Genomic DNA, 25,955 nt, shown 5'->3' on the forward strand with positions numbered 1-25,955 from the left:
TATATAATCATCCCTTGCTTTCTAAAATTTCAGAATCCCTGTACATATATTTCAACATTACGAATGTCAAAACTGTGGAAATAGCTACTTTTCCACTAACATTGCCTTCAGTTATTTCTCAATTTGGTCAATTTCCTCTCCTATCCATTCTACCATTTCCAAAACTACTTTAATATGCATGAAAGATTTCAACATGAATCTGCACGAAATGTCCTGTTTAACAAGGAAATAATTCTGATAAAGTCATCATTTTGTGAGTCAGTGATGACAGTGGTTTAATTCCAAATTGTTAGCCATAACAATGTACCATAGCTGTCCTTCCAATGCCAATACACTACAGACAATTTTATTGCTGTTCCCAACATTGTGCATGCAGCTTTACTTGTTCAGTACAATGAGCAACATGCTGTCACAATATCACAGGAAATTTCATTATCAGTGCTCACACAAACCTATTTTATAATGCATGCTTCAGCTGTTGTTAGATTACAAACAGAATACCACCAAGCAGACCTTATTTCACACAAGAAGGACTTCATCCAAGAGTAAAAAATAATGCAACACAACTAAAATCATCTACTGAGTACATGGGAATACATTGATGATGGCAGACACAATAATCACAGTACTGCACCACCTGTGCTGCAGTATTGACAGCAGACTACCAGAGTTGATGGATGACTTACTCTTTCCTTTGGGACAACAGACGTACTCCACCCCAGCAAACCTATCAATGTCACAATCCAGCAACATGGAGAAGCTGTCTATCCTCATTTCTTTGGCCAGGCAGTCAGTGGTTGCCCAGTCTCCCCACTTCTTGTAAGTGTCACACTGGTTGTGTTCGTGGTAGAAGTGGCAATGCTGGGGCACCAGGAGAGCATCACTCTCAAATGGACCCACTGTCATTGAAAAAAAAATAACAACACCTTAGATACTACAATATATCTTAGATTTTTAATAGTTTAACACCCTTGCTGATTTCCAGCTTATTAAGTCTGATCACAGGCAATCATATAACTTGGGTTCGAATTTTCTATTAAAGAGTACTCTTTAATAGTAAATTCGAACCCAAGCGATATAATTGCCTGTGGTCTGATGTAAACAAAATCTACATAATTAGATAAATTGTACATGCAGAGAATATATAGTTCCGTGAATTTTGTGTTTTGTTGTAGTCTTGGTCTGACATTATGTGGATACTTACCAACACATCTGTAAGGCTGTACAGTATGACTACGCTCGTGACCATGGGAGTCTGGCCAGTTCCGGATTGTTACATCATGGCCCTCCACAATGTTTGTAATGGTCATATTAGGGTACATCTGAAAGAACCAACATACCTTTTCTGTCAATCTTAGATTTATAATCATCTCATACTTTCTTAAATATAGACACTTACATGTATTATCTGCAGAATTTCTAATAATATACACTCATGACTATAATATGTGAATAGGTTTATAATTCTTTAAATACTTAGAAATTACTTTAATTAAGAATATGATTGAATGCACAACTAGTTCACAATATAGACAACACATCCTATAGAAAATACATGGAGAATTGCTACTGTATTCATAATATGCTAACTAATATCATGAATTAGTAGTTACAAGTTATGGCTTTTTATTTCTAATAAATTTTATTGGTTTTGCATATAATACACAGGGTTGTCAAGTACACCCTCACATATGAGACTAAATACTCAAACTGGGTGTCTTATGGGCTCCTTGTATCAATTAAATATTACAATAACCATGTAAGAAATTCATATGGTATGAATTGACAAGAAATTGTCATGAATTACTGTATCCAAATTAAAACAATCAAGTTGGGCTAGACAAGGTAAATCTACTGTCAAAATTGATGTTACCGGGTGTCAAGAATATACAAATTCAAAGCCATTTAAACCAAAAAGAGGTCATTAAGGCCTTCTTTCTGGCTATACCCCTCCCAAGGATGAGATCATGTTTTGATGATATCTTGGGCCTCACAGAAAGCAATATATAATCGAAGAGATGCAGCTAAAAGAAAATTCTAAGAGAATGTGGAAACTTCTTCACTATAACTAAATATTCTATTAGTATATAAAAAGAGCAAGTGATAGTTTTTTTTTTTTTACATGGGGGGGGGGGGGGGGGGGGGGGGGGGGGCAGGGCAGAGTTTCAAATGTAGATTAAAATCAGCTCCTCGATCCACTCCTCTCTCTCTCTTTTTAATGCCGCTACACACATACTCGTATAGCGACAAAATAAAACTAAAGGAGTGCATCCAGGAGCTGATTTTAATCAGATTGGTAGATTTAGGAAATTTGGAATGGAGCGCCTTATGAATTGTAAAATTCTAAGTAAGAAGTATTATATATATATATATATATATATATATATATATAAATGCATTTTTTAATACCAATCTACGCATTTCCTTAATAATTCAATTAAAATAATACTTTTGAAATTGTATATATTATCCTGTCCACCAAGTCTCAACATACAGTAATTAGCGAATCCTGCAACATGAACAAAATCAGTCATCAGGCTATAATAAATGCATTAGTATGCATGATAAGACAGCTTATACTCTAATTCTCAACATGATGTAGTCAAGTACTCTGTTAGCCTGTTCATATCACAAAGAACACAGGGCAATCCCATACAGGGACCAACAGAAAACCAGGTCAAATAAAACAGTCTATAGGATGTGTACATTAGACAACCCTTTTAACTTTGGACTTATTGTTTTTAAAGTTTGTGTTTACAATGAATTACTTTGAGCATATGTTGAGAACATATACCATCAAGTACATCATCGACACCATTCAGTCTGCTCATAACTAAATTAAAACACCCACTTCAATGCACCAAAGCTGGCTGTAAAGGATTCATGATATTAATATCTTATTCATGACCACCTGTACAGCACAAGGGTCTCTCTTTAAAGATGTACAGTCTGATTGCAATTAGAATACAACGAAATTACTGGTATTAGGATCAATAATCATGGCACTGGTCTGGCAGCCAGTTTAGACTGGTCCCCTGGGCAGAGCACAGACAACCTTAAAACACTAGACTTAATGGTCAGTTGTGGCACTGGGTTATCTGAAGTCGTACATAATTGAAGAGGTCTGCACTTAACTGCTGAAACACAGGTGCATACATTCCATGGATTCAGAGAACCCTATCTTGTGTGAAATGGCAGGGTCTTCATGTATACTGTGAGATTTATTATAAGCCCCATAGTAGAGCAGTCCGTCCTTATAATCCAATTCAAGTTCTGCTCCTTTAACTCTGTTATTTGTACATAGTCCATACATCACAGTATGTCTAGACTCAGAGGAATTCTAAATAAAGATATTCCAATTTACAGCAAAACTACACTTGCTCATATTTCATATGTGTATATATATATAATAAATTTGATATGTGTTGACATACATATCAATTTGAAATCATAGCAAATATTGTTATCTCTTTATTCATGCTATTCAATTCAGTATCAAAAACAAACAAAACAAAAACAAAACCCCCCACTTCCAATTCAAATTAAAACTTTCTCAGCTTTGTTAACTTTGATCATGCACTGTTGGTGGTATATAATACATGCACATGAATTAAACATTCCATGAATCTGTTATCCCAGCCTAAACAAAATGAAGCATTTCAACTATTTTGGTCACAATCCAAAATCATAATTCACATTTCTCAACCATTTTTCCTCAGGTGTTCCACAGATAACACTACACATCTGATTAAATCTGTACACCTGAGAATACACTGTACCTAAATATGAAATATGCATTGTTTTTTATTTTATAAATCTTCCAGCAAATATTACACCGTGTACAAACAACATGAATGTCCCTGCTAAAAACAAACTTTAGCCAGTAAATAATGGGGAGACACTTCAAACAAAAGTCAAATTTATATAACTGAAATTTATCAGATTATATACACACTAAATTCAGATCAATAAATTGCAGGTACATATATGTATGTCAAAAAAGTCTGAAAACTTAATTCTATAAAATTTTCAGGGTAAAACATCTTCACAAGTCAAGGATTATTGATCCGTTACCTCGCACTATTAGAGCGAGGTAAGGAATCAATAACCCTTAACTTGTGAAGATGAGGGTAAAAGGACCATATAATTACTGACGACCTAAAATTAACAAATGTTTGATTAAAATTCTGGTGAACTGACTGTCAAACTAACTGACCGTTAATCCGATGGGACTCTGACTGATCATTTTTTTTTAAATTTAATTCTAGAAAACCCACTTCAGAGGTTGTCTAATATTACATACACATTTGGCACTCCTCTGTCGGCTTGGGGTAAAAAGCTGAATGGAGTGGAGTGAAATCTGTATTTAATGTATATATATAGTTACAGTTTGGAATATCAGTTAAGAAATGTTAATCTGGAATAAGCTATACAGTTAATACCAGTCATTTGAAAGGAAGATACCTATCTAACTAAAATTTCCAGAATGTAAACATTAAATCCCTTTGTAACCCTGCCCTGGGCCTGGGGGCATGACTTGAATATACACTGCATGAAGATGCTTACATATCAATACCCTTCCTCTTGAGTATAGATCTTTAAATTTTATCCATACATTTTATTTCAATGGAAAATTTTAAATCCCTATTTGAGTCCCAAAACTGGTCCTCGGAGTTACATTGTTAACAACCTTGAATCTACCCTAACACAAGATACACTCCTATCAAGAAGACACATTTTTGCCTTTGTGTTTTTGAGAAAACAATTTATATACATTTTTTCTACATATTTGTACTTATACATTTGAACCCATTTTGTGGACCCATCCTGGTCCCAATTTCTAACAAACTTGCATCTACATTCAACAAAACGTTATTTGCATATACATGTATATTCAATTACCTGTCACCATATTGCATTTGAGATGGTATCCTTTTGAGGCCCCAGGGCCAGGTCATGATCTTTAAATCATACAATATATCAATAATATACTAATTTGAAATCTTTTAATTCTTATAGTTCTTGAGAAGATAAAATTTCCCCTATTTTGAAATTTTCACTAAATATATTCCCATGCAGAATTTTAAACCCCTTTTGTGGCCCATGAAAACCTCGAGCATAATGTTGCAAATAAAGTTAATTCTATACTGTATGAGGATGCTTGTATTTGATATTTTGCATCGTGATTTGACATTTTGCATCAAAGAAGATTTTTAAAGAATCTATGGAAAATATTATCCATCCTTGGCATTGCTCCAGGAATCATGATCTGAACAACTTAGCTCTTTAATATTGAAAAGAGCTTTTATTATTGAAAAGAGCTTTTAAACAAGTTATGGCACATCTGGTCCAGCGGTTCATTTATTTCCCCTAGGAAAGAGCATGAGCCCTCATTTGAGCAAAATTTTACCCAAAGCTATTTTGTGCCATGTTTGGCTGAAACTGGCCAAGTCAGGCAAAAAGGTTCCCACACAGAAGAATAAAAAAGATTTTAAGAAACATGAAATGTTTAAGATGATGTGACTTTTAATCAGAAACGCTCACTTCACCCTATCATTCAGATTAGTAAAAACACTGGAAAACCTAATCCTGTAAAGTCCAAGGGCTGGTTCTTCAGATTTACCAAGAATTATCAATGTCTAACCGAGGTAAAATAAACAGTAGCTGGTTTTACTGACCAAAACATAGCATATTGCAAGTGCACTATGAAGAATTCAATCATGCAATCTACATTCATGTAGTTGTCAATCATACAGACCCACATGAATTTGTACTTGCATTTGGCTAGTGCCCTCAACAGTGAGTAATAAACCCTGCATACCAAATGGTATTTGTAAGATTTAAAGGTACATGTACTTATAAATCTAAAATGCTATCCTGAGTAAAAGCTCACAATTAGGTATATGTGTACATAGAACTCATATTCCAATAAAAAACTGACCAGTGTGAATGTTCAAGGAGAGACAAAGAAACATTGTCATTTGTGGAGACTTTCATTCCACTCCCTGCTACTATCACCACATAGGTACTAAGTATGTCTTCTGATAGTTTTTACCACATAAGTAGAATTTTTAGTGAGCATTTAATTTTGGCATTATTAGCGACAATCTTGAGATTGCTGAAATTGAATATCACTAATATACATTCCACATCAGAGGTAGTAACTATCTTTCTTGGAATTATAAAGTTGCTAAAATTATCACTTGCTAAATATATATACCCATTATTTATGGAAAAATTGCTAAATTTGTGTCTTGTTAAAAATACCACTTATACGGTAATTTCACGTTTCAAAGAGAGCATGAAAGAAGAAGTGTGGACTGGTTTTTACCTTTTGACAGTACTGCAGGATCTCCTTTGCATCATGGATACATCCTTGTTTGGAGTCTGCCTCCCAGCCTGCTGGTGATGTGTGCATGGTGGGTTTATTACACATAAAGGCAACCATTGGAACAAACTTATAATCATGGCGCTGGAAGTCTGTGTTTGCCGCCAGAGACTGAAAAAATCAAATTCAAAACTGTAATAATGTAATAATCATTGTCAGAACATCAGGGCAAGGTGTAGCTTAACACTTTATACTAATGTAACCATTGTTCACAACAATTAGCTATAGTTATGCCCAATTCCTTTGGGGGAAAATCATCAACATTTTTGGATATTTGAAATTTTTTAATGTTTTGAATTCTTCCAAGCTCGAAAAATTCTGTATATATATATCAATAGTTTTATATATCTATATATATATCTATATCTATATATATAACAGCACTATTGATTATTGTAACTATACCTTTGTTTTGCAACCTTGTCTCAGAAAAGCTTTGAATTTTTCATGCAACATCATAAAATTGACATCATACAAAGTTCTTAAAATGCTTGATTAAATGATGAAAACATCCTGTTTCTGTCCAATATTTTCCGTATCAGGATATTTCCATAAAATTGCAATACAACTTTCATCATTTAACATGTTTAATCTTGGGAAATTTTGACACCATTTTGAGAATTTTTTGACAATTTTTCCGAGAGCAAACTGCCTGAATAAGATAGTAATTCGATCATATCAATATGTGTCACAAGGGGATCTAGCTGGGTTAGAATAGGTCCTCAGTACCCCTTGCTTGTTGTAAGAGGCGACTAAATTGGGCGGTCCTTAGAATGAGACCGCAAAAACCAAGGCCACATGTCACAGCAGGTGTGGCACGATAAAGATCCCTCCATGCTCAAAGACCTCAAGTGCCGAGCATAAGCCTAAATTTTGCAGCCCCTCACCGGCAATGGTGACATCTCAAAATGAGTAAAAATTCTCGAGAGGGACGTTAAACAATATACATCCAATCAATCATATGTATGTGAAACACTTATAACTGCCTCCAAGATCATACTGGCTCCCTTGAGCAACTATCTTAACTGAGATACTGCTCTGGAGTACAACGATAAATACAGTGCTCCCTCGATATATTGTCCCCCGTTATAATGCCACCCCCACTTACTGCCTGAAAAACCTAAAGGACAGACTAATCCTCCCATGTTAACATCCCCTTTATTAATGTCAACCCCTCATAATGCCATATGGCACTGATTTTCACACACAAATGGTCAAATTCTATAGGGTTTAAGATAATAATGCCAAATACCTAACAAACATCAGTAATCACACCTGTACTTTGAGAGCGGTGCGGTGAAGTGTGACAGTTTGGACAAGGTATTCAGGTGGCAATGTTAATTACTATATAATAATTGCCAGGGGCGGATCCAGGAATTGTGGTTACGGGGGGCACCACTTTATGAGGCAGTGGGTCCTGGATTTTACAGATTTTATGGGGCTTGAAATATTTCTCCTATTAAGTCATTTGTACTATTTTCTATCATTTTATAAGGTGAAATTAATAAAATGACCCAAATTTTAAGGGGTTTTTGGAAAAAATTAAGTTCTCCCAATGAAGAAATTCAAGAAATCAAAGGATTTTGTCATTTATTACTCCGGGAGTAGAAGGAATTATTGCTTCTTTTATTGTTTAGTACATTTTCCGAAACAAGATACCGCGATTTACCTAAAATTTGAAAAAAAAAAATTTAGGGGGGGGGGGGGGGGGTTAAATGTTTATACAGAATGAAGTCCAAATAACTTGATGGTATTGAAATTCATTTGATTGCTCAGTGAATTGTAGGTAATGGTGAATTCGTTATAATGCCACCCCCGCTTTATTGCCCCAATTCGTCTTTATATTAAACAAAAGTCAGCAATATATCTAAGGAGCACTGTATAGGGTAGTTTAGCACCTACACAAGAAGCATGTGGTGAATTAATTTCTGCATGAATTCAACACTAACCACCCCCCCCCCCCCCCCAACAAAAGGGGAAAAAAATCATCTTTAGGGAGATATTTAAACCAAGCTACTATTAATAATATAGATATTAGACATCGATATGAGGAACCTTGTATCTAGCCTAGCCTCTCAGACCTCAAACAGTCCCAAATTTGGTTTGTTGAATACATAAATTATATGTAATGACAATTAAAAGTTCTAAAATATTGTTTATCCACTGAATTAGAAAATCAATCAGGTATGTATTCCAAAATCTGATGGTGCTTAAAATGAATGGCGTGTAAAGAAATTGAATGATCTCCAAATCAAAACTTTACAGAAGTTAGTAATAGTTTTTAAGTTGTTACATAGATGTACCAGTGAAATCAATGGTATTTTTAGTCAGAAAAAAAAAAAAAAACTCTTCAGTGATACCAAATGTACTAGTCTTAAATTGTCCACATTTTTAACAAGTTTAAGACTTATTTCTAGTAATTTATTATGTACCCATCAATGTATCGTTCTTTGATACTGTGGATTTCACAGCGTGTGATCCAGTTTTCCGGATCACCACACTGTGGTTTTCTGATTCCGTACGTATCAGTATCCTCTGAAACTGATGTCATCACAATGCATCAATGCAACATTATTTGTGAAAAATATTGACCGCGTCACAAACGCAACTGCGTACACAAAACATTATTTCATGGTACATGTATGTCTGTGTTTTTGATAATTTGAATTACATGCATTTATTATCTTATAAATGTAGATTCAGAATAGCCAAAGCAAGAGCAGCCTTCACAAGCCTGAGGAACATCTGGAAGTCAACAGCCATCAGCATCAAGACCAAGATCAGGATATTCAAGAGTAACATCATTGGAGTCCTCCTATATGGTGCCGAGTCGTGGAAGGTGACCAAAGGTATTGTCCACAGACTGGATGTCTTCCAGACCAAATGCCTACGACGGATTCTGAAGGTCTTCTGGCCCAACACCATCAGCAACAAAGATCTATATCAGAGAACGTCAACATCACCAATATCTGAGATGATCAAGATGAGACGATGGAAATGGATCGGACATGTCCACAGGATGGGAGCAACATCAATCCAAAAGATCGCCATGAGATGGACATCAGCAGGAAAGAGAAATAGAGGGAGACCAAAGGAAACATGGCGGCGATCAGTAGAGAAAGAGATGAAGGAGTGTGGATGGACTTTTGGGCCGGATTCAGAACATGGCAGCAGACAGACAGAGATGGTGATCCTCAGTGAAGGCCTTATGTGCTTCCTAGCACGGAGAGGATTAAGTAAGTAAGTAAATGTGGATTTAAAATGCATAAGGGGGTATACAATAAATTTATCATTACTACAGTAACTTGATCCGAAGAGTTGGATCATGTCGAGTGATCATCAGATCACAAGAGATGCGAAGTTTAAAACTTATTTCTAGTAATTTATATGCAGAGTTCTTGAAAACCGTCAGAACTCCAGTCCTGGTAGTCATATTTTCATACAAACCATTAACAATCTTATTACTGGGTGTAGTCAATCATAGGGTCAGCCAATTTCTTTTTAAATCTTTCTTTGATTTATTTCGGGAATTCTTATTTCTTAATTCGTTTTAGTTTATCAAAGACTACTTCCTGTCTACATATACACTGTATATGCATCGTTAGTTTCCAAATGTGATGTCTAACTGGCCGATTAAATTGTTCACTAAGCATGTTGAAAAATGAAGAACACAAGACAGGCAGATTGAAAAAGAAAAGCGATCCAAGTATACTTTTCTGCAGCAATGGAGAATTAAGGAGGTACTCTAAATTATCATAATGGCCGACTTCCTTTTAAAACATGGATGAAAATATAAATATCAGCAATATTTGTCTATTCGTTTAAAAAAAAATTGCCTAGCTGAGTAGCTTTGACTGCTGAACTATATAGATCGTGAGTAGCTTTGACTGCTGAACTATATAGATCGTGAGTAGCTTTGACTGCTGAACTATATAGATCGTGAGTTCAAGTCCAGGGTTAGGGTTTTAAATTTTTTTCAGATTGCTTTCTACTAAACCTGCATTTTTTGACTAAAAGTAAATTTGAAAGTTTTCAATTTCAAAATATTGTTGTAATATATCCTCCACTTTTCATCCATATCAAATTTCTTTGGTGTAGCATACCTCCTTAAGGGACAAGCAGTCTTTGCTGGGTTTTGAAAGATGTTTAATATATGTAATTCAGCAATTCATCTAATATGATTTATAAATGTGTTAATTTGTTGGGGTGGGTTTTGCTGGAAAAGTAGGGTTCTGGCAAATCTTTCCTTCTGGCAGGACCTACTGTCCTAGCTGATTAAGTGTTAGTAAAAGTTTTCCAGAAGTGAGAACTCTGAAGTACAGACAATTAAAAATGCATATGTCCACTCCTCATTATTCAAATTATACATAATGATTGTTTTAGTACAGGCACATGCAGGATCACCAATAAAAAAGTCACATGGTTGAGTGGTTTCAGTGACTCTATTAGGAGCCAATAAGATGGCAATTAAATTGTTTGTTTATTGATACAATACTTATAACAGCATGCTCATTTAGAGCTATCAAGTTTTCTGCTCTTAACCTGAAACTGCATGGATCTTCCATTGAGGGCCTCATCAGCAAATCATAAAATGCACTGACAGATTCTAGTCCACAGACATAACGTGTATTGAATTACACAGAAAAAGTGGCAATCTGATACCTTTGAGCAATGTGTGCTATATTTTCTTTGTCTGAGTTTACCTTTACTAGTGTTACGTATCACTATATATGCCACTAGTACTGTAGTTAGCTTTACCAAACTGTGTAAACATTCAGCTTATATTTAATGACTAGCTACAGTTGACTAGCTACAGTTTGTACAACAAAATACACATGTAATTGTATATTTTTTTCCTTTATTTGCAATGGTATTCATTAAAAGGTAACAACCCTGTGTATCAAACACATTATATATTGTCTATTTGTTTTTTTTAATTGTGTTTCAGACAAATACATCCCAGGAGAGCCTGGTCAAGTGGGAAGTGCATGTGTATGTAAAATTTGCTGAGTCATAAGCCCAAGAGACATTACTATAATCTTCTTTTATAAATGAATACTTCTAATAGATTAACTGGGTCAACAGGGTTGATATTTGACCCTCTTCACAATAACTGCTATTGATAAAACTGGCATCAATTTCCACCTAATTTAAGGAATTCAATATCGACTTGTGCATTCATAATTTATATCTAAAGCAAATCAGATATCTATAGTCATGTACACTCATAATTTTCAAATAAGTCATCTGATTCCGAAAACAAAAAAGAAATCCATGAAGCTCATTACATCCATACTGCTGATATGGGTAAAATTAGGACATATACATGTAAAACTCTAAAATTATTAGGGTGGCCGGGGGATGTTATATTTTTTTTAGAAGGTATACAGTTAGTGCAGTTCAGACCACTGGATCTATTAAAGCAAAGTGAGCTCTAAAGATTAGGACAGAAAAAATTTAAGTCTACATATATGTTTCATGAATTTTTGGAATTGGAAAAAAAAAATCTTCTAATCTTCTTAAGATCATCCTAAAAATTGATCTCACAAACACAACTTGTTGATCTGAGATCACAAACTTATGTGGATCATCTCAATTTCACTCTAGTCTTGTGATCCCTTGTACAATGCAGTTCACCATTATATTAGGCCTTACAATGTATGACGAAATATACCAGTAATATCAATCATAGCTGGGGCAAGACCATAGGTGTGATGACATGGTACATGTTTCTACATCATGAAACAGATGACACAATGGCAGATTTAAACAAGAGGTCCAAGGGCAACATTGCTCACCCGAGTCACCATGGCCCATATATCCCTATTGTGGCCCCAACTTTACTCCCTGGGGGCCATGGTTTTTACAAACTTGAATCTGCACTATATCAGGAAGCTTTCATGTAAATGTAAACTTTTCTGGCAGTGATTCTTGAGAAGGTTTTTTCCAAGATCATCCCTATACATTTGTATGTAAAACTTTGATCCCCTATTGTGGCCCCATCCTACCCCCTGGAACCAAATTGATGATTAAAACAAGCTTTCCGGTGGGGGCATGCTTTTAAGAAACTTGAATCTGCACTATATCAGGAAGCTTTCATGTAAACTTTTCTGACCCAGTGGTTATTCAGAAGAAGATTTTTAAAGATTTTCCCTATATATGTGTATGTAAAATTTTGATCCTCTATTGAGGCCCCAACTTAACCCCGGGGGTCGTGGTTTAAACAAACTTGAATTTGCACTATATCAGGAAGCTTTCATGTATATTTCAGCTCTTCTGACCCAGTGGTTCTTGAGAAGAAGATTTTTAAATAACCCCACCCTATTTTTGTGATTATCTCCCCTTTGAAGGTGGCATGGTCCTTCATTTGAACAAACTTGAAAGCCCTTAACTCAAGGATGCTTTTTGCCAAGATTGGTTGAAATTGGCCCAGTAAAATGTAAAAGGTTTACAGACGGACAGACAAATGGACATACAACAGGTGATCAGAAAAGCTCAGGTGAGCTAACAAGAGTACTGTAATTAGTACATCATACACCCATCAGACACTCATGGTGATGACAAAATTTCAGTGCAATATCTGCATCCATAATGAGAAAAATTCCAGGAAACTATTTGACCTACTTTTAGCCCTAAAGTAGGTCACGGTGCACCAATCAAGTTGAAATCAAATGCAAACTCACTCATACACTTCTTGAAGGAGAAATTGTGACCAAATTTCAACACGGTTCATGCAGCTGTTACAGAAACAAGATGTGTTTGTGAAACACAAATGCCCCCGATAATGGCCAATTCCGAAGATGGTCAAGGTCACAAGGGCAAATATCTTGGTACCAGTAGAAAGATCTTGTCAAAAGAAATGCTCATGTACAATATGAAAGTTCTAATATTTACCATTTAGAAGTTATGACCAATGTAAAAAAAAAATTAAAAGTAGGTCAAATGTCAAGGTCAAAATGTTCAATACCAATGGAATGGTCTTGTCACAAGGAATACTCATGTGAAATATCAAAGCTCTATATCTTATTGTTCAAAAGTTATTAGCAACATTATAGTTTTCAAAAAGTAGGTCAAACTCCAAGGTCAAGGTCACAGGGTCAAAAATGTTGGTACCCACGGAAAGGTCTTGTCACAAGGAATACTCATGTGAAATATCAAAGCTCTATCACTTACTGTTCAAAAGTTATTAGCAAGGTTAAAGTTTCAGACAGAATTACAGAATGACAGACAGGACAAAAACAATATACCCCCCGATCTTCGATCTCGGGGGCATAAAAAAGTCCGAAAAACATTACCTCCGACAGACACATGAACCGAAAGATACACAGAAAGTGCCATAACATTTAATATGTCCCGTCTAACGACACGAGTATAATTAGGAGACTGCTTCATGCAATAAAAAATACAAACCTCTGGTTTTTCCATACCTAAAAATATGAATTTCTAAGTTTCAATTTTTATTCACTTTCAGTTATAAAATATGTTTATCTACAAATTGTTGGCGTATAGCTTGGACCCCCCTAAAAAATGCATGGAGTGAAACCATTTCCCCTGGGAAAATCATTCCGGATTTACTCTGATTTTCTCATGAATGTGTACTAGCGTTCAACATATCATTTCATTTGTTTGTTTTCTTCTACATGTACATCTCTTTGAGAATTTGTCACTTACACTGAGACATCACCATCTGTATGTGAAGTACTACAAATTTAGACCTATACATTGTGTTCAGGGAGTGAGAGTTCTTTAACATGCTAATATCATAAATGCCTGCTACAACACTGAACCTCTGTTTTTTAAGGTCTTATCCCAACAACTCATGACTCTATTAAACTTCTAAATGTGTGTAGTAATGATGTTTGGTGAAAGAGCAATCACTACAATGTACCTATTACTTAGGTTTGATGTGCATGGCAAAGGCAGCCCAAGACCCCCTGGAGCTCGAACAGTACCCAGAGCCAATTTACAGAAACAACACTGGACAGGACGACTTCTTAGGTTCACAGTTTGAGGGTTGGGTTTATGTGATTCTCAAGGCAGGGTGTCTATAAATTAATTACACACATTGATAAAAGATCTTTATAGCAAATCCTTTCTGAATATATAGCAAAATATTCAATTCAAAGCACCAGGCCTGTCCTTAATATTCATAGCACAATGAGGCCAAACTGGAAATTGAGCAAAAACTGTTTCATGTCATCTCTGACTGGTAATTATGACTATTAGAATAATCACTGAAAATATTTCTAGAAGAGACGAGTTATTGCAATCTGAATGAATACTTCCAGTCTATACATGTATTCTGTTTACATGTGTACACTGAGCTAAGGTCTATACTGGACAAGATACACTCGCTCCATTCACCTGAATAATTAGAGTATAAAGACCTCTTTGTAAACTGACATCTAGAATGTAAATCTGATAGGTAAGAGAACTGCATTCCTTTCAAAATTGCCCCAATTCACATCAATGATCTCCTAAGATTTATTCAAAGTGTCAATCAGTTTTCACAGTCTGTAAATGTATTAAATTTCCAAGATTGAGATGATAAAGAGGATTGAACCTAACTTACCTAACGTTCAAGTAAAAACTTAATTTTGGTTTTTTTATGAACACAATTCCAATCACCTCACTCCCATTAATACAGTGTATGTTACCATATGAAACTCTAGCATACCCTACATAACAATGTAACTTTTTTGTCAAGAAAGAAATTGAGAAAGTCAAGAATTTGAAAGTTTTTCAGATTCATAAATTGACATGAATACATTCAGGGATTTTCCACCCAGTTGTAGGGGGCCGAAATTCGGCCCCATTCCCAATGCAAAATAGTAGTATTTTTACCCAATTTGTCTTCAAAATTTCCCAATTCAAGTCAAATAAAAAATTGTCTTGTTTTGCAATATTGTCATAGGGAAAGTGCAATGATTCAATATAATTCAGCAGCACTACCATCATAGTTCATTTTATAAAACACTGCAGAAATATCGGCAACTGTTCGATGAATCCGAATTTCCTCCATTTTTTTCTTTGATTAATACGTGCTATATTGTTGCTTCACTTATTGTATCCACTTCCTTAACCTATCTGAGAGTTATTAGGTAAATATCGTATATATTTAGAATGTATTTTCAGTGTACTTTGTGTGAAAAGAATTGTTTTAATCTTTGAAGCAGCACACTTCGTTTGGAGAGTCTAATCACCAGAAATTGTGATATTGTATGCTGCATTGTATAAAGCAGCATTACTTCAAATTTAGCTTACTTTTATCATTAATATTAACATATGTACATTTAGAGATATATTTACTTTACAAAATGATTTTATTGGATATGAAAATATAACTTCCCAAGCCTGGTGCTTTTCCTACTGATTGAACAAGTATATTGGCATAGATAGTATCACAGAGAGTTTCATGATGAACTAGATCATGATTTGAAAAATAATTTATATATGGTTAGGCTGTTTATGTCAAATTTCAAAGCAATACAATATGTAATTGAAACTCCATGATTAAATATAAATTTAATTCAACTGTAATTGAAAAAAAATCCATCTAGTATTCAAAAGTATAAATACACATTATTATTAGCCATGAATTGCAAGTAAAATGGGGAAAATGCTGTCTATTTTCTCTTCCTGACAATTTTGAAGAACCATCTGAGAACTAGAAGCTAGGGTCACTTGGAAATTTGAAAGCTGGTGTTCCGTCAGTCCATGCATCATTGAAAAATAGGTTTAAGTGTCATTTAACCCTGATTGCAATGAAAAACAGAATGTTATGATAAGAAAAACTTCTATGAATGAAGAGAAAATGTTCATCTTTTTATTGAAAAAAAAGCGTATTTTAAGATATATGTTGTAAAACTGTGAATTTCTAAAATTCCCAATTTGGACAAAATGGCATTAAAATTCCCAATTGTAAAGGCCCAGGCACCATTCCCAAAATGGTGTGGAAAATCCCTGACATTTGATAAAATCCCCTGATCCCTGAAACATTCTTCCACTCCTAGCGAAAATGAATTAAAGTGGGTGAGAAAACAAAGAATGAAATGTGATTGCTCTAACTCTAGCTGTTACGGAATATTGGTTCTGCAGGTCTATACTTAGACTAAACACTAGATTGGAAGTGGGTGTCCTTATTATTAGAATTGAGAAAATACATTTTCCTTCGAAGTCTTTCTTTATGAAACCCTTATTGGGGTTTTTTGTCTTTAATATATGATCAAAGAACTGATTTGAGAGAGTATACAAAAATTCATTGAATTACCACTCAGTTAATGCTACAAATCATATATGTGGTGGGTACAGAACATTGGATATTTTTTCTACATGAAATATTTTCTTTCCCTTTTTAGCTCATCTGAGCTGAAAGTTCTGAGTTTTTGTCTGGCATAACCATCTGCCTGTCCGTATGTAAACTTTTAACATTTTCAACTTCTTCAGAATCATGTACAGGACTAATATTTCAGCCAAATTTGCCACAAACCATGCTTGTTTACTTATACTGGTCACTGGTATTTCTATGTTTTTGGGTTCATAACAATATGCTTAAATATGAACATGTTCTCACATAAAAATGCAAAGTAAAAATTAAATATGATAGCATAAATGAAAATAAATCAAATGATATTAAAATACGGGTACATAAAAACATTTCAGTGGCTGTACCACAGTAATCATGTGAACCAGTCATGGTAGCTCAGCAGTAGAGCATTCGCTTCGTAATCAGGAGGTCGTGAGTTCAAGCCCTGCTCGAGTTATGGCCACGTTAAACCTAAGACGTTAAAATAGGTAGTGATCGTTCCTTCACCAAGCGCTCGGTATTTAGAAGTGAGAATCACGGGTCTTTCGGATATGACCTTAAAAACTTATGTTCCATGTCACAACAGGCGGTGCTATGATTAAGAATTGTCCTCACTGCTACGGCCCTGAGCGCCAATCATAGGTCTAAATTTGTGGTACTTCACCTACGCCTGGTGATGACTCAATATGAATGAAAAAATTTCAAAGAGAATTAGTAAAAACAATAAATCAACAGTAATCATGTGAATACATTTGGATCTATATGTAGTAACTGTTGTTATATCCTTGAATTCGTTTTTAAAACCCATCCTCCATCCAAAGTAGATCTATAAAAGTAGAACTGTTGATCAGTGCTGAGCAGATCTGAAACAATGTACCTTACCAATATAAAGACTAAGTATCAGACATGCTACCAGAAAAATGCAACACGTCCCTCATTATGCAAACTTAAATATATACAGGACAAAAATTATCCTCTTATCCTGTACATCATAAGTGAATTATTTTGCCATAATGGAGTGCTAACAGCTGTTTATTGGGCTTCCCTATAGCAGTAAATCTCTGTAATGATTTGCAATTAGGCCTCAGGCAACCAGACAGTCTCATTTGTTTTCATAATGGTGTACATATGTCTATCCAATGCAAGTTTAACCTTTGAAAAAATGACATGTAAAAACTAGGATAGAGGGGCCACAGAGTTCAAACAAAGCAATTAGCACATTGCCAAGGTACTTCAGATTTCTTTAGTATTATATGGTCCTTTGAATTATGAATTAGAACTGAAGGAACAACAAACTAAAGCTGTTCTAAAAAAAATTATTTCATCCCCACACCCTGGTGAGACCCATGAGATACAAACTTGGGCACATTCAAAATACAACACATTCATATCCTAAACCTGTAACCTTGACCAAGTTGTAAAATGGATTACTTCAGTGGAAGATCAAAATACCTTGATCATTATAAATTTTAGACAATCTGTTTTAAGCAATCTTTGTGTGAAGTATGAACTTTGACTGTCTTCTCAAATGTTACAAAGTTATGGCCCAAATTATTTAGATTTATTTTTGCCAGTGACCTTGAACTTCACCAAAACCTAAGCCTTAGTTCAGGATCATGACACATCATCTAGCTATGGCCTAAACAAATAGTGGGATGCATGGTTGGATCTAAACAAACACATAGCAATACCCTCTGCTAACCTTTACTTGTGGGGGAGGGTATTTGGGCTAAAACGATTCACCGAAACATCGATACTGTTCAATATAAACGCTCAAGTCGATATTTTGGTTCGATACGTTTATTACAAACGGGTTCAGTAAAATACATCAGTCTCGGCCATATTATTTCTACCTGCATGTCAGGACAAAATAGGGTCAAATAATGTTCAAACTGTTGTTTGCCTTGAGGTTGACGAAAATAATGATAAACTATATCAGTTTAAACTACAGCGAACAGGCATCTCACCATTTGGCAGTTTTGCTTTTAAAATCATGATTTTGAATCTTGATAATTAATTTTTTCTTCAATGTTATTATTGGTTTCTTCTGTAAATTGTATTGTATTGAAAGTATTGAATCGTGGCATAACTTAATTATGATAAGTATTGCAATATGTATCGTATCGTGAAGGGGGCATATCGTTTCAGCCCAAGAGGGTATATAATTTATAATAACAAAACATCAAAATTACAATTCACAATGCCCATGTGTGGCACTCCAGTACAAGCAACATCCAAAATAAACAGACAGTGGTTGCAAATAAGTGATCTGGAGAATGAATGTGTCAAGAATTCACATAAAACAGGGATTTTTTGGGGTTTGTAGGGGGCCGAAATAAGGCCCCATTCCCAATGCTAAAAAGCAGGTATTCCCAAACAATGAAAACAAATCAAGCAGGGTAGCCAAATCATTCATAAATCTTCTTCACAGGCCCACAGATTACAATTTTTGCTTCAAAATCCTTAAGCTACTTATTTGAAGGGGTAAGCTTTGACCAAATTGAAAGTCAGATGCTATTTTTCCCAATTGGAAAGGCCCTAAAAATCAAGACCTTAAAAAAAAACCTGTAAAAACAAAACTGCTATAATCACAGGTAGTGCAAGAGCACTGTGAACATATTAACCAATCCTCTGACCACAAGATTCAAATTACACACCCACATTGAGGTTATAAACTTCATTTGACCTTTTCCGGTGAATAAATTACTGTTGATGGTAATTAAAGTTACAAAGCACTGCCCACCTGATTTGATAAACAAAGAAATCTGCATATTTTCACTGTGTACCTACCGGCATGACAAAAGCAATCAAAGAAGGTACAAATGCATGCAAAGATTGCAATTGTAGTTTAGTTGTCCATGCAGGTACAATGGTATTATATTGAAATTTAATTGTATTTAAATCACAGGAATTATTTGATGCAATATCAAACAAATTTGATCACATGTATCCTTTGATTAAGCTGATGTAGCATTCATATGATGGAATAGGACCTAGAACTGGTAGAGCAGCATATAAAAACTTAAACGTATACCTTCCACATTCACAAAGATCATCATATTTAACTCCAATTTCAGTCATCACTTTTCCCATTCACTGGCTTTCAGGCCAGACCAAATAAGAACTAGCTGGAAGGAATTTCAGGAACAGAGCATGAGCGTATAAGAGCTAGGAGTTGGGAACACTGGCTTGTTAGACAGTAAAGCACAGCCCTTCTGAGTGACTCATACCAGACAGTGTGTTCTAGACCTCCTGGTGCACCTTTTCTTCCACTATGTACATTATCTTATCAGGCCCAAAACAAAGAGAGGTGCACAAGAAGTGAATAAAGGCCTTTGAACATGTTGAACATAAGAATGCCATTTGAAAACCATATACTAGGTTTTGCATTATTTTGTTTCTGCTATTGGGGTAACCACCCAAACAGTCAGTCATGAAATATGAATTATATGATAATTTTATGCATCCACGGACACCCTGAACCAAAATTGTACTGTATCACCTCTTAGAAATAAATCTTTGTGAAAGGTCAGACTATAGGACCTGTACGACCAACGTACATGAGGTTCAATGTGTTGATCTTTACACCATATACCCTACCGAAATGTCCTGTGTTCCATTTGGAGTTTTATTATTTCTTTGGCATTACATAAGTGTTTGTTTTTAGATAAAACACTGCTTTAAAATATTCAAGTTTCTAGTAAATGATTGTGACTAAAACTGCATGGATCAACTTCAAGGTATCACATTTGTAATTATTTTCACCATATATTAAGTACTTAATATATACAGAAAATAATCATTAAAAATCAGTTTGCTAAACTGATGACAAATAATTCAGTCAGATATGTCCTTTCTCATCTACTATTATTGTAAAAACAACACCCTACACAACATTTTTCTCATTATTTTCACCTGCAAACAAAACTTACCATCAAATCCATGTGTTTTTCACAAAATACTGGCCCAGTGTGCTTCAAGTATCAACATCAAATAATTCCTGTGTACGCAATTGATTATTTCTACAAATTTACACAATGAAAATGCCCAATCTGTGGGTAAAAAAATCAAGAGAAAAGGATAGTGGAAGTGAAGAAATATGTGCATGATTTTTTTTTTAGAAGGAATTTCTACAATTGACTAAGTTCATTTAGATCAAGGACAATTACAGACCTGTGTGATACCTTTAATATTACATGGGGACAATCTCCAGATGTGTTAAATTGAAAAATTAGGTTTCAAAATTCCCTTCACTATGGATGTTTAGTTCCTTTATTCACTTTCTGTGTGGGTTTTCTGTCTGACAGAACTTGATTTTCCTGTGTGTACATTGACTACACAGGATCAAATGTCCTCTGTGACTCAAACTACTTTGAACTTCACATAGACTGAGAATTGATTATTCCTTGGTATTCACACCTTTTCTGATGTATCTTAGGTATAGGCCTAGATACCATCGTTTGTGTGGGCTTGTCACTGTTCTCCTGCACTGTAAACCTGTATTTGAATTTTAAGTCGATTTATCATTGACTTATATATTGACATAGCTTCAATAACAATTCTGGTAACTTCAATTTACACACCTACATACTCATTTTTTCGAGTGATCGTGATTTTCGAAACGGTACCTTTAATAACAATCGAAGTACACATACCAATTTACCCCGTCCCTCCCATAGAACAGAGCTCCATAATATGGTTGTCCTGTGTCGTTAAAAATTCAATACAGTATTCAAAATTTGCTTCGTTATACAATGAATTCTATGTTACGCGAAAATGATGGGACTTTCTATTCTAATTAACTGGAATTTCAAATGGGGTGACATTGCAAGAGATGACTAAAAATATTCAACATGGAGGACAGAATCACTCACTGCGACAAGAAAAGGCGACAGTAGCTCGAGTTAAACTTATAATAATCACCTCTATATATCCAACACTGACCTGGACTAACACACAGACGCAGGCTAGCACCGATGGTAGCGTTAGCTGCCCCATCCTGGAAACACGGTAATGTGGCTAGTTCCGTTTAATATTCCGTTCTCACTCTATTTTCTCACACTGAGAGGTCCGAATTAATGAGCTCGACTCAGTGATGTCATAAGAAATATCAGCCCTTTTGATTGGTTAGATTTCCTCATAAAATATGAAAGTATTTATCATAATTAACCACCAAAACGATTAATTTATGCAATCAAAACTTGAAAATTATCATTCTATTTTTAAAAAATATAGGAATCGGTAATTTAATTCAGATCCTGAAGTAAAATATCATATTTTTAATGTGGGGTTTTACAGAGCATAAAATTGACCAATGAAAATACTCGTGTTATTTTGCCTGTTGGATGAAAAATATAAACAACAGACATGGTGGAGGGAAACAAGACATGTGCAACCATATGGTGCCTGTAGAACAGCTCTGCGTAGTTTTATATGACAGGAAGGAGGTACTAACATTATTGCGTATCTATTTCAGTTTATTCTTCGAGGTATTATTGGAAATTTCTTAGAAGTATAATGTAAATCACAGGCTGTAAGTTGTAACAAGATGCTAGATCTGATAGCTAGGCCTACTGATCTGTAGTTTTCTTGGAATATATTGGCACAGACCAGATTGGTGAGTTTTAGATGGGGCCCCCCTCTCTGTTCTGTCCCAATATTCTCCCATAGAGCTACAGATCTGCAGCCAGGGATTTTTTAGGGTCTGTAGGGGGCCAAATAAGGCTCCATTCCCAATGTTAAAAAGCAGGTATTTTTCCCAATTTATGCTTTGAAATTCCCAAACAATGAAAACAAATCAAGCAGGGTAGCCAAATCGTTCATAAATCTTCTTCACAGGCCCACAGATTACAATTTTTGACCAAATTGAAAGTCAAAAGGAACCCAATTATACCTTAAAGCACTCTGAATTGGGTTTTTCTCTATTTCTTTGTATGAAACATTTTTCCCAATTTCAAGCAAATGTTGCTATTTTTCACAATTGGAATTAAAGTCCCTGGCCCTTGAAATCAAGACCTTAAAAAAAACCTAGCAGCTACCAAGATTGAAAAATGTCAGATTTTAGTAAATGGGAATTTATTTTTTAATTACTTCACCTCCACATGTGTGTCATTGTACTGCACATACCATTGTAGCACTTATTGTGCATGTACACTGTTCTCATAGCTGTTTCTTCATAGTCATGATACTCCCATTTTTTCCAAATTCAGTTTCCATCCTTCACATAGTTTGTGTTTCGCTATGTGTTATTTCCCTGCAGTTTGATTGTATATGGTTTCATGTCTCATTGGAGAATTTTTCACTTGTGTAGAAATGTCACCAGCGTTAGGTGAAGTAACACAAATTTTGACCTGTACATGCCATTCAGGGCCAGAGCAGTGAGGGTTCTTTCAATATGCCTACTGTGACACATGACCCTTGGTTTTAGGTCATATCCAAAATGACTGTGACTTTCACCTCTAATGCTTGGTGCTTGGTAAAGGAACAGTCATTACCTATCTTAAATGTCATAGATTTGACGCAGGGCTGGGATCAAACACCCAAACCACTAAACTACAGCGACTGATTCTATGACCCAGTTAATAATTGCATGTTGTTTGATATTTTATCATTTGAATACCAATGTTTTGAAATAACAGTAATAGTTTTCATTGATCAATCTTCATTCAAATGTGCATGTTTAGACCTTTTGAGGTAAGCGCTAATGACACTAAGCTTAAGAAGGAATTTAAGGCTATATGAAAGACAAGGAAATTGATTTCTTTAATGACTGAATTAATAATTTGTGAATTAACAACTTGTGTTTTTATTTTTTATGACAGACTCTTTAGAAATGCATGTACAAAACTGTTTTAAAGGTATATGATTTTTGCATAGGAGTGTTTTACACAGCTAGACCAGAGCACTAGCTACCATGGCAGAGAGTTCTGGAGAGAGGCGTCCAATCACAGGGATCTTTCACTCAGCAGAGGAACATCATGACCTGTGCAACAAAGAGTTTTCCCTGTTGGGTAGATTCCCAAAGCGATACATTGTGGGAATTATGGCCTTTTTTGGCTTCTGTAAGTGATTTCGACAAGGCTCATGCCATGTTTTTGTTTACATATAGACTAAATATACTAGTAAAAGTTCCTTTAAAGCAGATTTTTCCATTTATAAGTTAATTCTGAACACAATTAAATAGTTTTAATTCTAGTGTTTAGCACATCTCATTTTGTTTTAAACATGCTATTTTTTATTAAGCAATCTATATGTAAACAAAGCATGCCACAAGCCTTGTTTACATAACAAAGAATTGTGAGTGCTGTATCTCACTTGTAACTCAAAAAACTGATATTCAAATTTTGTTTGACCATCAGAAATACTTTAGTTAAGAATTGTAAACAATAAAAATGGCAAAATAAAATTTTCAGCTCAATCGTGTCCATGCCTCTTTAATTCTTTAACAATATGCTTCTTTACCCCTGAATATTGAGTGCAGAAAGCTGGATATGTAGTTATATAGAGCATGGAGGCCTTTAGCAAAATCATTAAACTCATGAACCCTGGGTCAAACTCATGACCTTTGAGTAAATCTCATAACCCCAGGGTCAGAGGTTAAGCTGTGGTGTGGACTACATGGATCACATTGTGAAAATGCATTTTAAAATCTGAAAATGAAACACGAGTGCATTATTATTTATGTCTCCGAACACAAAGTGTCGGAGACATATTGTTTTTGCTCCGTTTCTTATTATTCTTATTATTATTATGTCTCCGAACACAAAGTGTCGGAGACATATTGTTTTTGCTCCGTTTTTTATTATTATTATTAAGGTCTTCCGTCTCCTGCGGAAGACCTTACTATTATTGTTCGCGTTCTTCTTCTTCATTATTAAGGTCTTCCGTCTCCTGCGGAAGACCTTACTATTATTGTTCGCGTTCTTCTTCTTCATTAAGGTCTTCCGTCTCCTGCGGAAGACCTTACTATTATTGTTCGCGTTCTTCTTCTTCATTATTATTATTATTATTATTATCATTTTCCTTGGTAGTACACGCGTTTTTCTCAGCCATTTCTCGATCGATTCTCACGAAATTTTCAGGAAAGATGTCTTTTGGTGACGAGACTTTGCTTGCAAAATTTCGTGCTTGACGTCACTTCCAGTCAGGAGTTATCTCTCTTTTAGTGACTTTTTGAAGGGCCTTGTTGTCCACACATCTCCTCCGTTAGTTTTGAAGCTAGAGTCTTGAAATTTCTACACAAGATAGAGTAAACATTTTAGAAGATTTGTGGGGGATTCGATTTTACCGGAGGCGATTTGCCTAAACGCTCGCCTGGACCTGAAAAAATGAATGCCAAAAATTTTCACTGATTTCGGCGATTTTTGACCTTTGATCTCCAATATCTTTTTTCTTGCAAATATTTTGTTAAGACATGTAGAACAAAAGTTGTGCACATTTACGAGATCTTTTTGAAAATATCAAGATTTAGGGGCTAGCCCCTTAAATTAGGGATCTAGAAGGGCTCAAAGTCTAGATCAAATATCTCAAAAATCGTTAATATTTTGGTATAAGTCAAAGAACAAAAAATGTTCATCTCAACAATCCAAATCTATTCATATAAAAATTTAGGTCATATGTTACGTAATAAGGGATTTTAAGGGCCAAAACCATAAATTTTTTACCCCTTGTATCTCGAAAACGACAAATATTTTGAAAAGCAATAAAGAACAAAAGTTGTTCAGAATGATGATCTGAACAATATGCATATTTCGTTTTTACCCTATGTGGCCCCGTTAGGGAGCTACAGTTTGGCCCCTAAAAATTACTTCTAGAAATAACTCGAGAACGGTAAAGAATTTCTAAATACTTGTTGAACAAAAAATGTTTGAAATGTCATGACCTTTCTTACGATATCAAGCAAAAGGGGCTGACCCTTTAAATTAGGGGCCCAGAAGGGTCCAAAGGTTTATGAGAATATCTCAGAAACTATTAATATTTTGTAATAAGTCATTGAAGCGGAAATGTTCATCTAAACGAGCTTGTTCTTATCAAATCAAAAAGTAGGTCATATGTTACGTAATAAGGGATTTTAAGGGCCAAAATCATAAATAATTGACGCCTCATATCTTGAAAACGACAAATATTTTGAAAAGCATTATTGAACAAAAGTTGTTCAGAATGATAATCTAAACAATATGTACATTTCGTTTTTTCCCTATGTGGCCCCGTTAGGGAGCTACAGTTTGGCCCCTAAATATTTCTTGTAGAGATAACTCGAGA

At 35.0% G+C, this 25,955-nt stretch overlaps 2 protein-coding genes across 6 annotated transcripts in view; one reads left to right on the top strand and one right to left on the bottom strand.

The window, feature by feature from the left end:
• The window catches only part of LOC125678060 (amyloid-beta precursor-like protein), a 29,467-nt gene extending 7,492 nt beyond the window's left edge, over positions 1–21,975 (bottom strand). Inside the window, exons 1-4 of one of the 4 annotated variants that reach the window (XM_056157143.1) lie at positions 21,639–21,975; positions 6,332–6,499; positions 1,205–1,322; positions 687–899 (exon numbers count right to left, since the gene is read on the bottom strand). In XM_056157143.1, coding sequence (XP_056013118.1) covers positions 687–899; positions 1,205–1,322; positions 6,332–6,499; positions 21,639–21,692 — 553 coding nt within the window. In that variant the 5' untranslated portion in view covers positions 21,693–21,975. Of the gene's footprint in view, positions 1–686; positions 900–1,204; positions 1,323–6,331; positions 6,500–21,617 lie in introns of all 4 variants that reach the window. The other 3 variants (XM_048916168.2, XM_048916167.2, XM_048916169.2) reach the window with 3 other exon arrangements.
• Positions 21,976–22,030: 55 nt separating this feature from the next.
• The window catches only part of LOC125680406 (sialin-like), a 47,771-nt gene continuing 43,846 nt past the window's right edge, over positions 22,031–25,955 (top strand). Inside the window, exons 1-2 of one of the 2 annotated variants that reach the window (XM_048919985.2) lie at positions 22,031–22,141; positions 23,571–23,755. In XM_048919985.2, coding sequence (XP_048775942.2) covers positions 23,608–23,755 — 148 coding nt within the window. In that variant the 5' untranslated portion in view covers positions 22,031–22,141; positions 23,571–23,607. The remainder of the gene's footprint in view (positions 22,142–23,570; positions 23,756–25,955) is intronic. The other variant, XR_007371941.2, reaches the window with a different exon arrangement.

This window comes from Ostrea edulis, chromosome 2, assembly GCF_947568905.1.
Source record: "Ostrea edulis chromosome 2, xbOstEdul1.1, whole genome shotgun sequence".
NCBI classification, from domain to species: domain Eukaryota; kingdom Metazoa; phylum Mollusca; class Bivalvia; order Ostreida; family Ostreidae; genus Ostrea; species Ostrea edulis.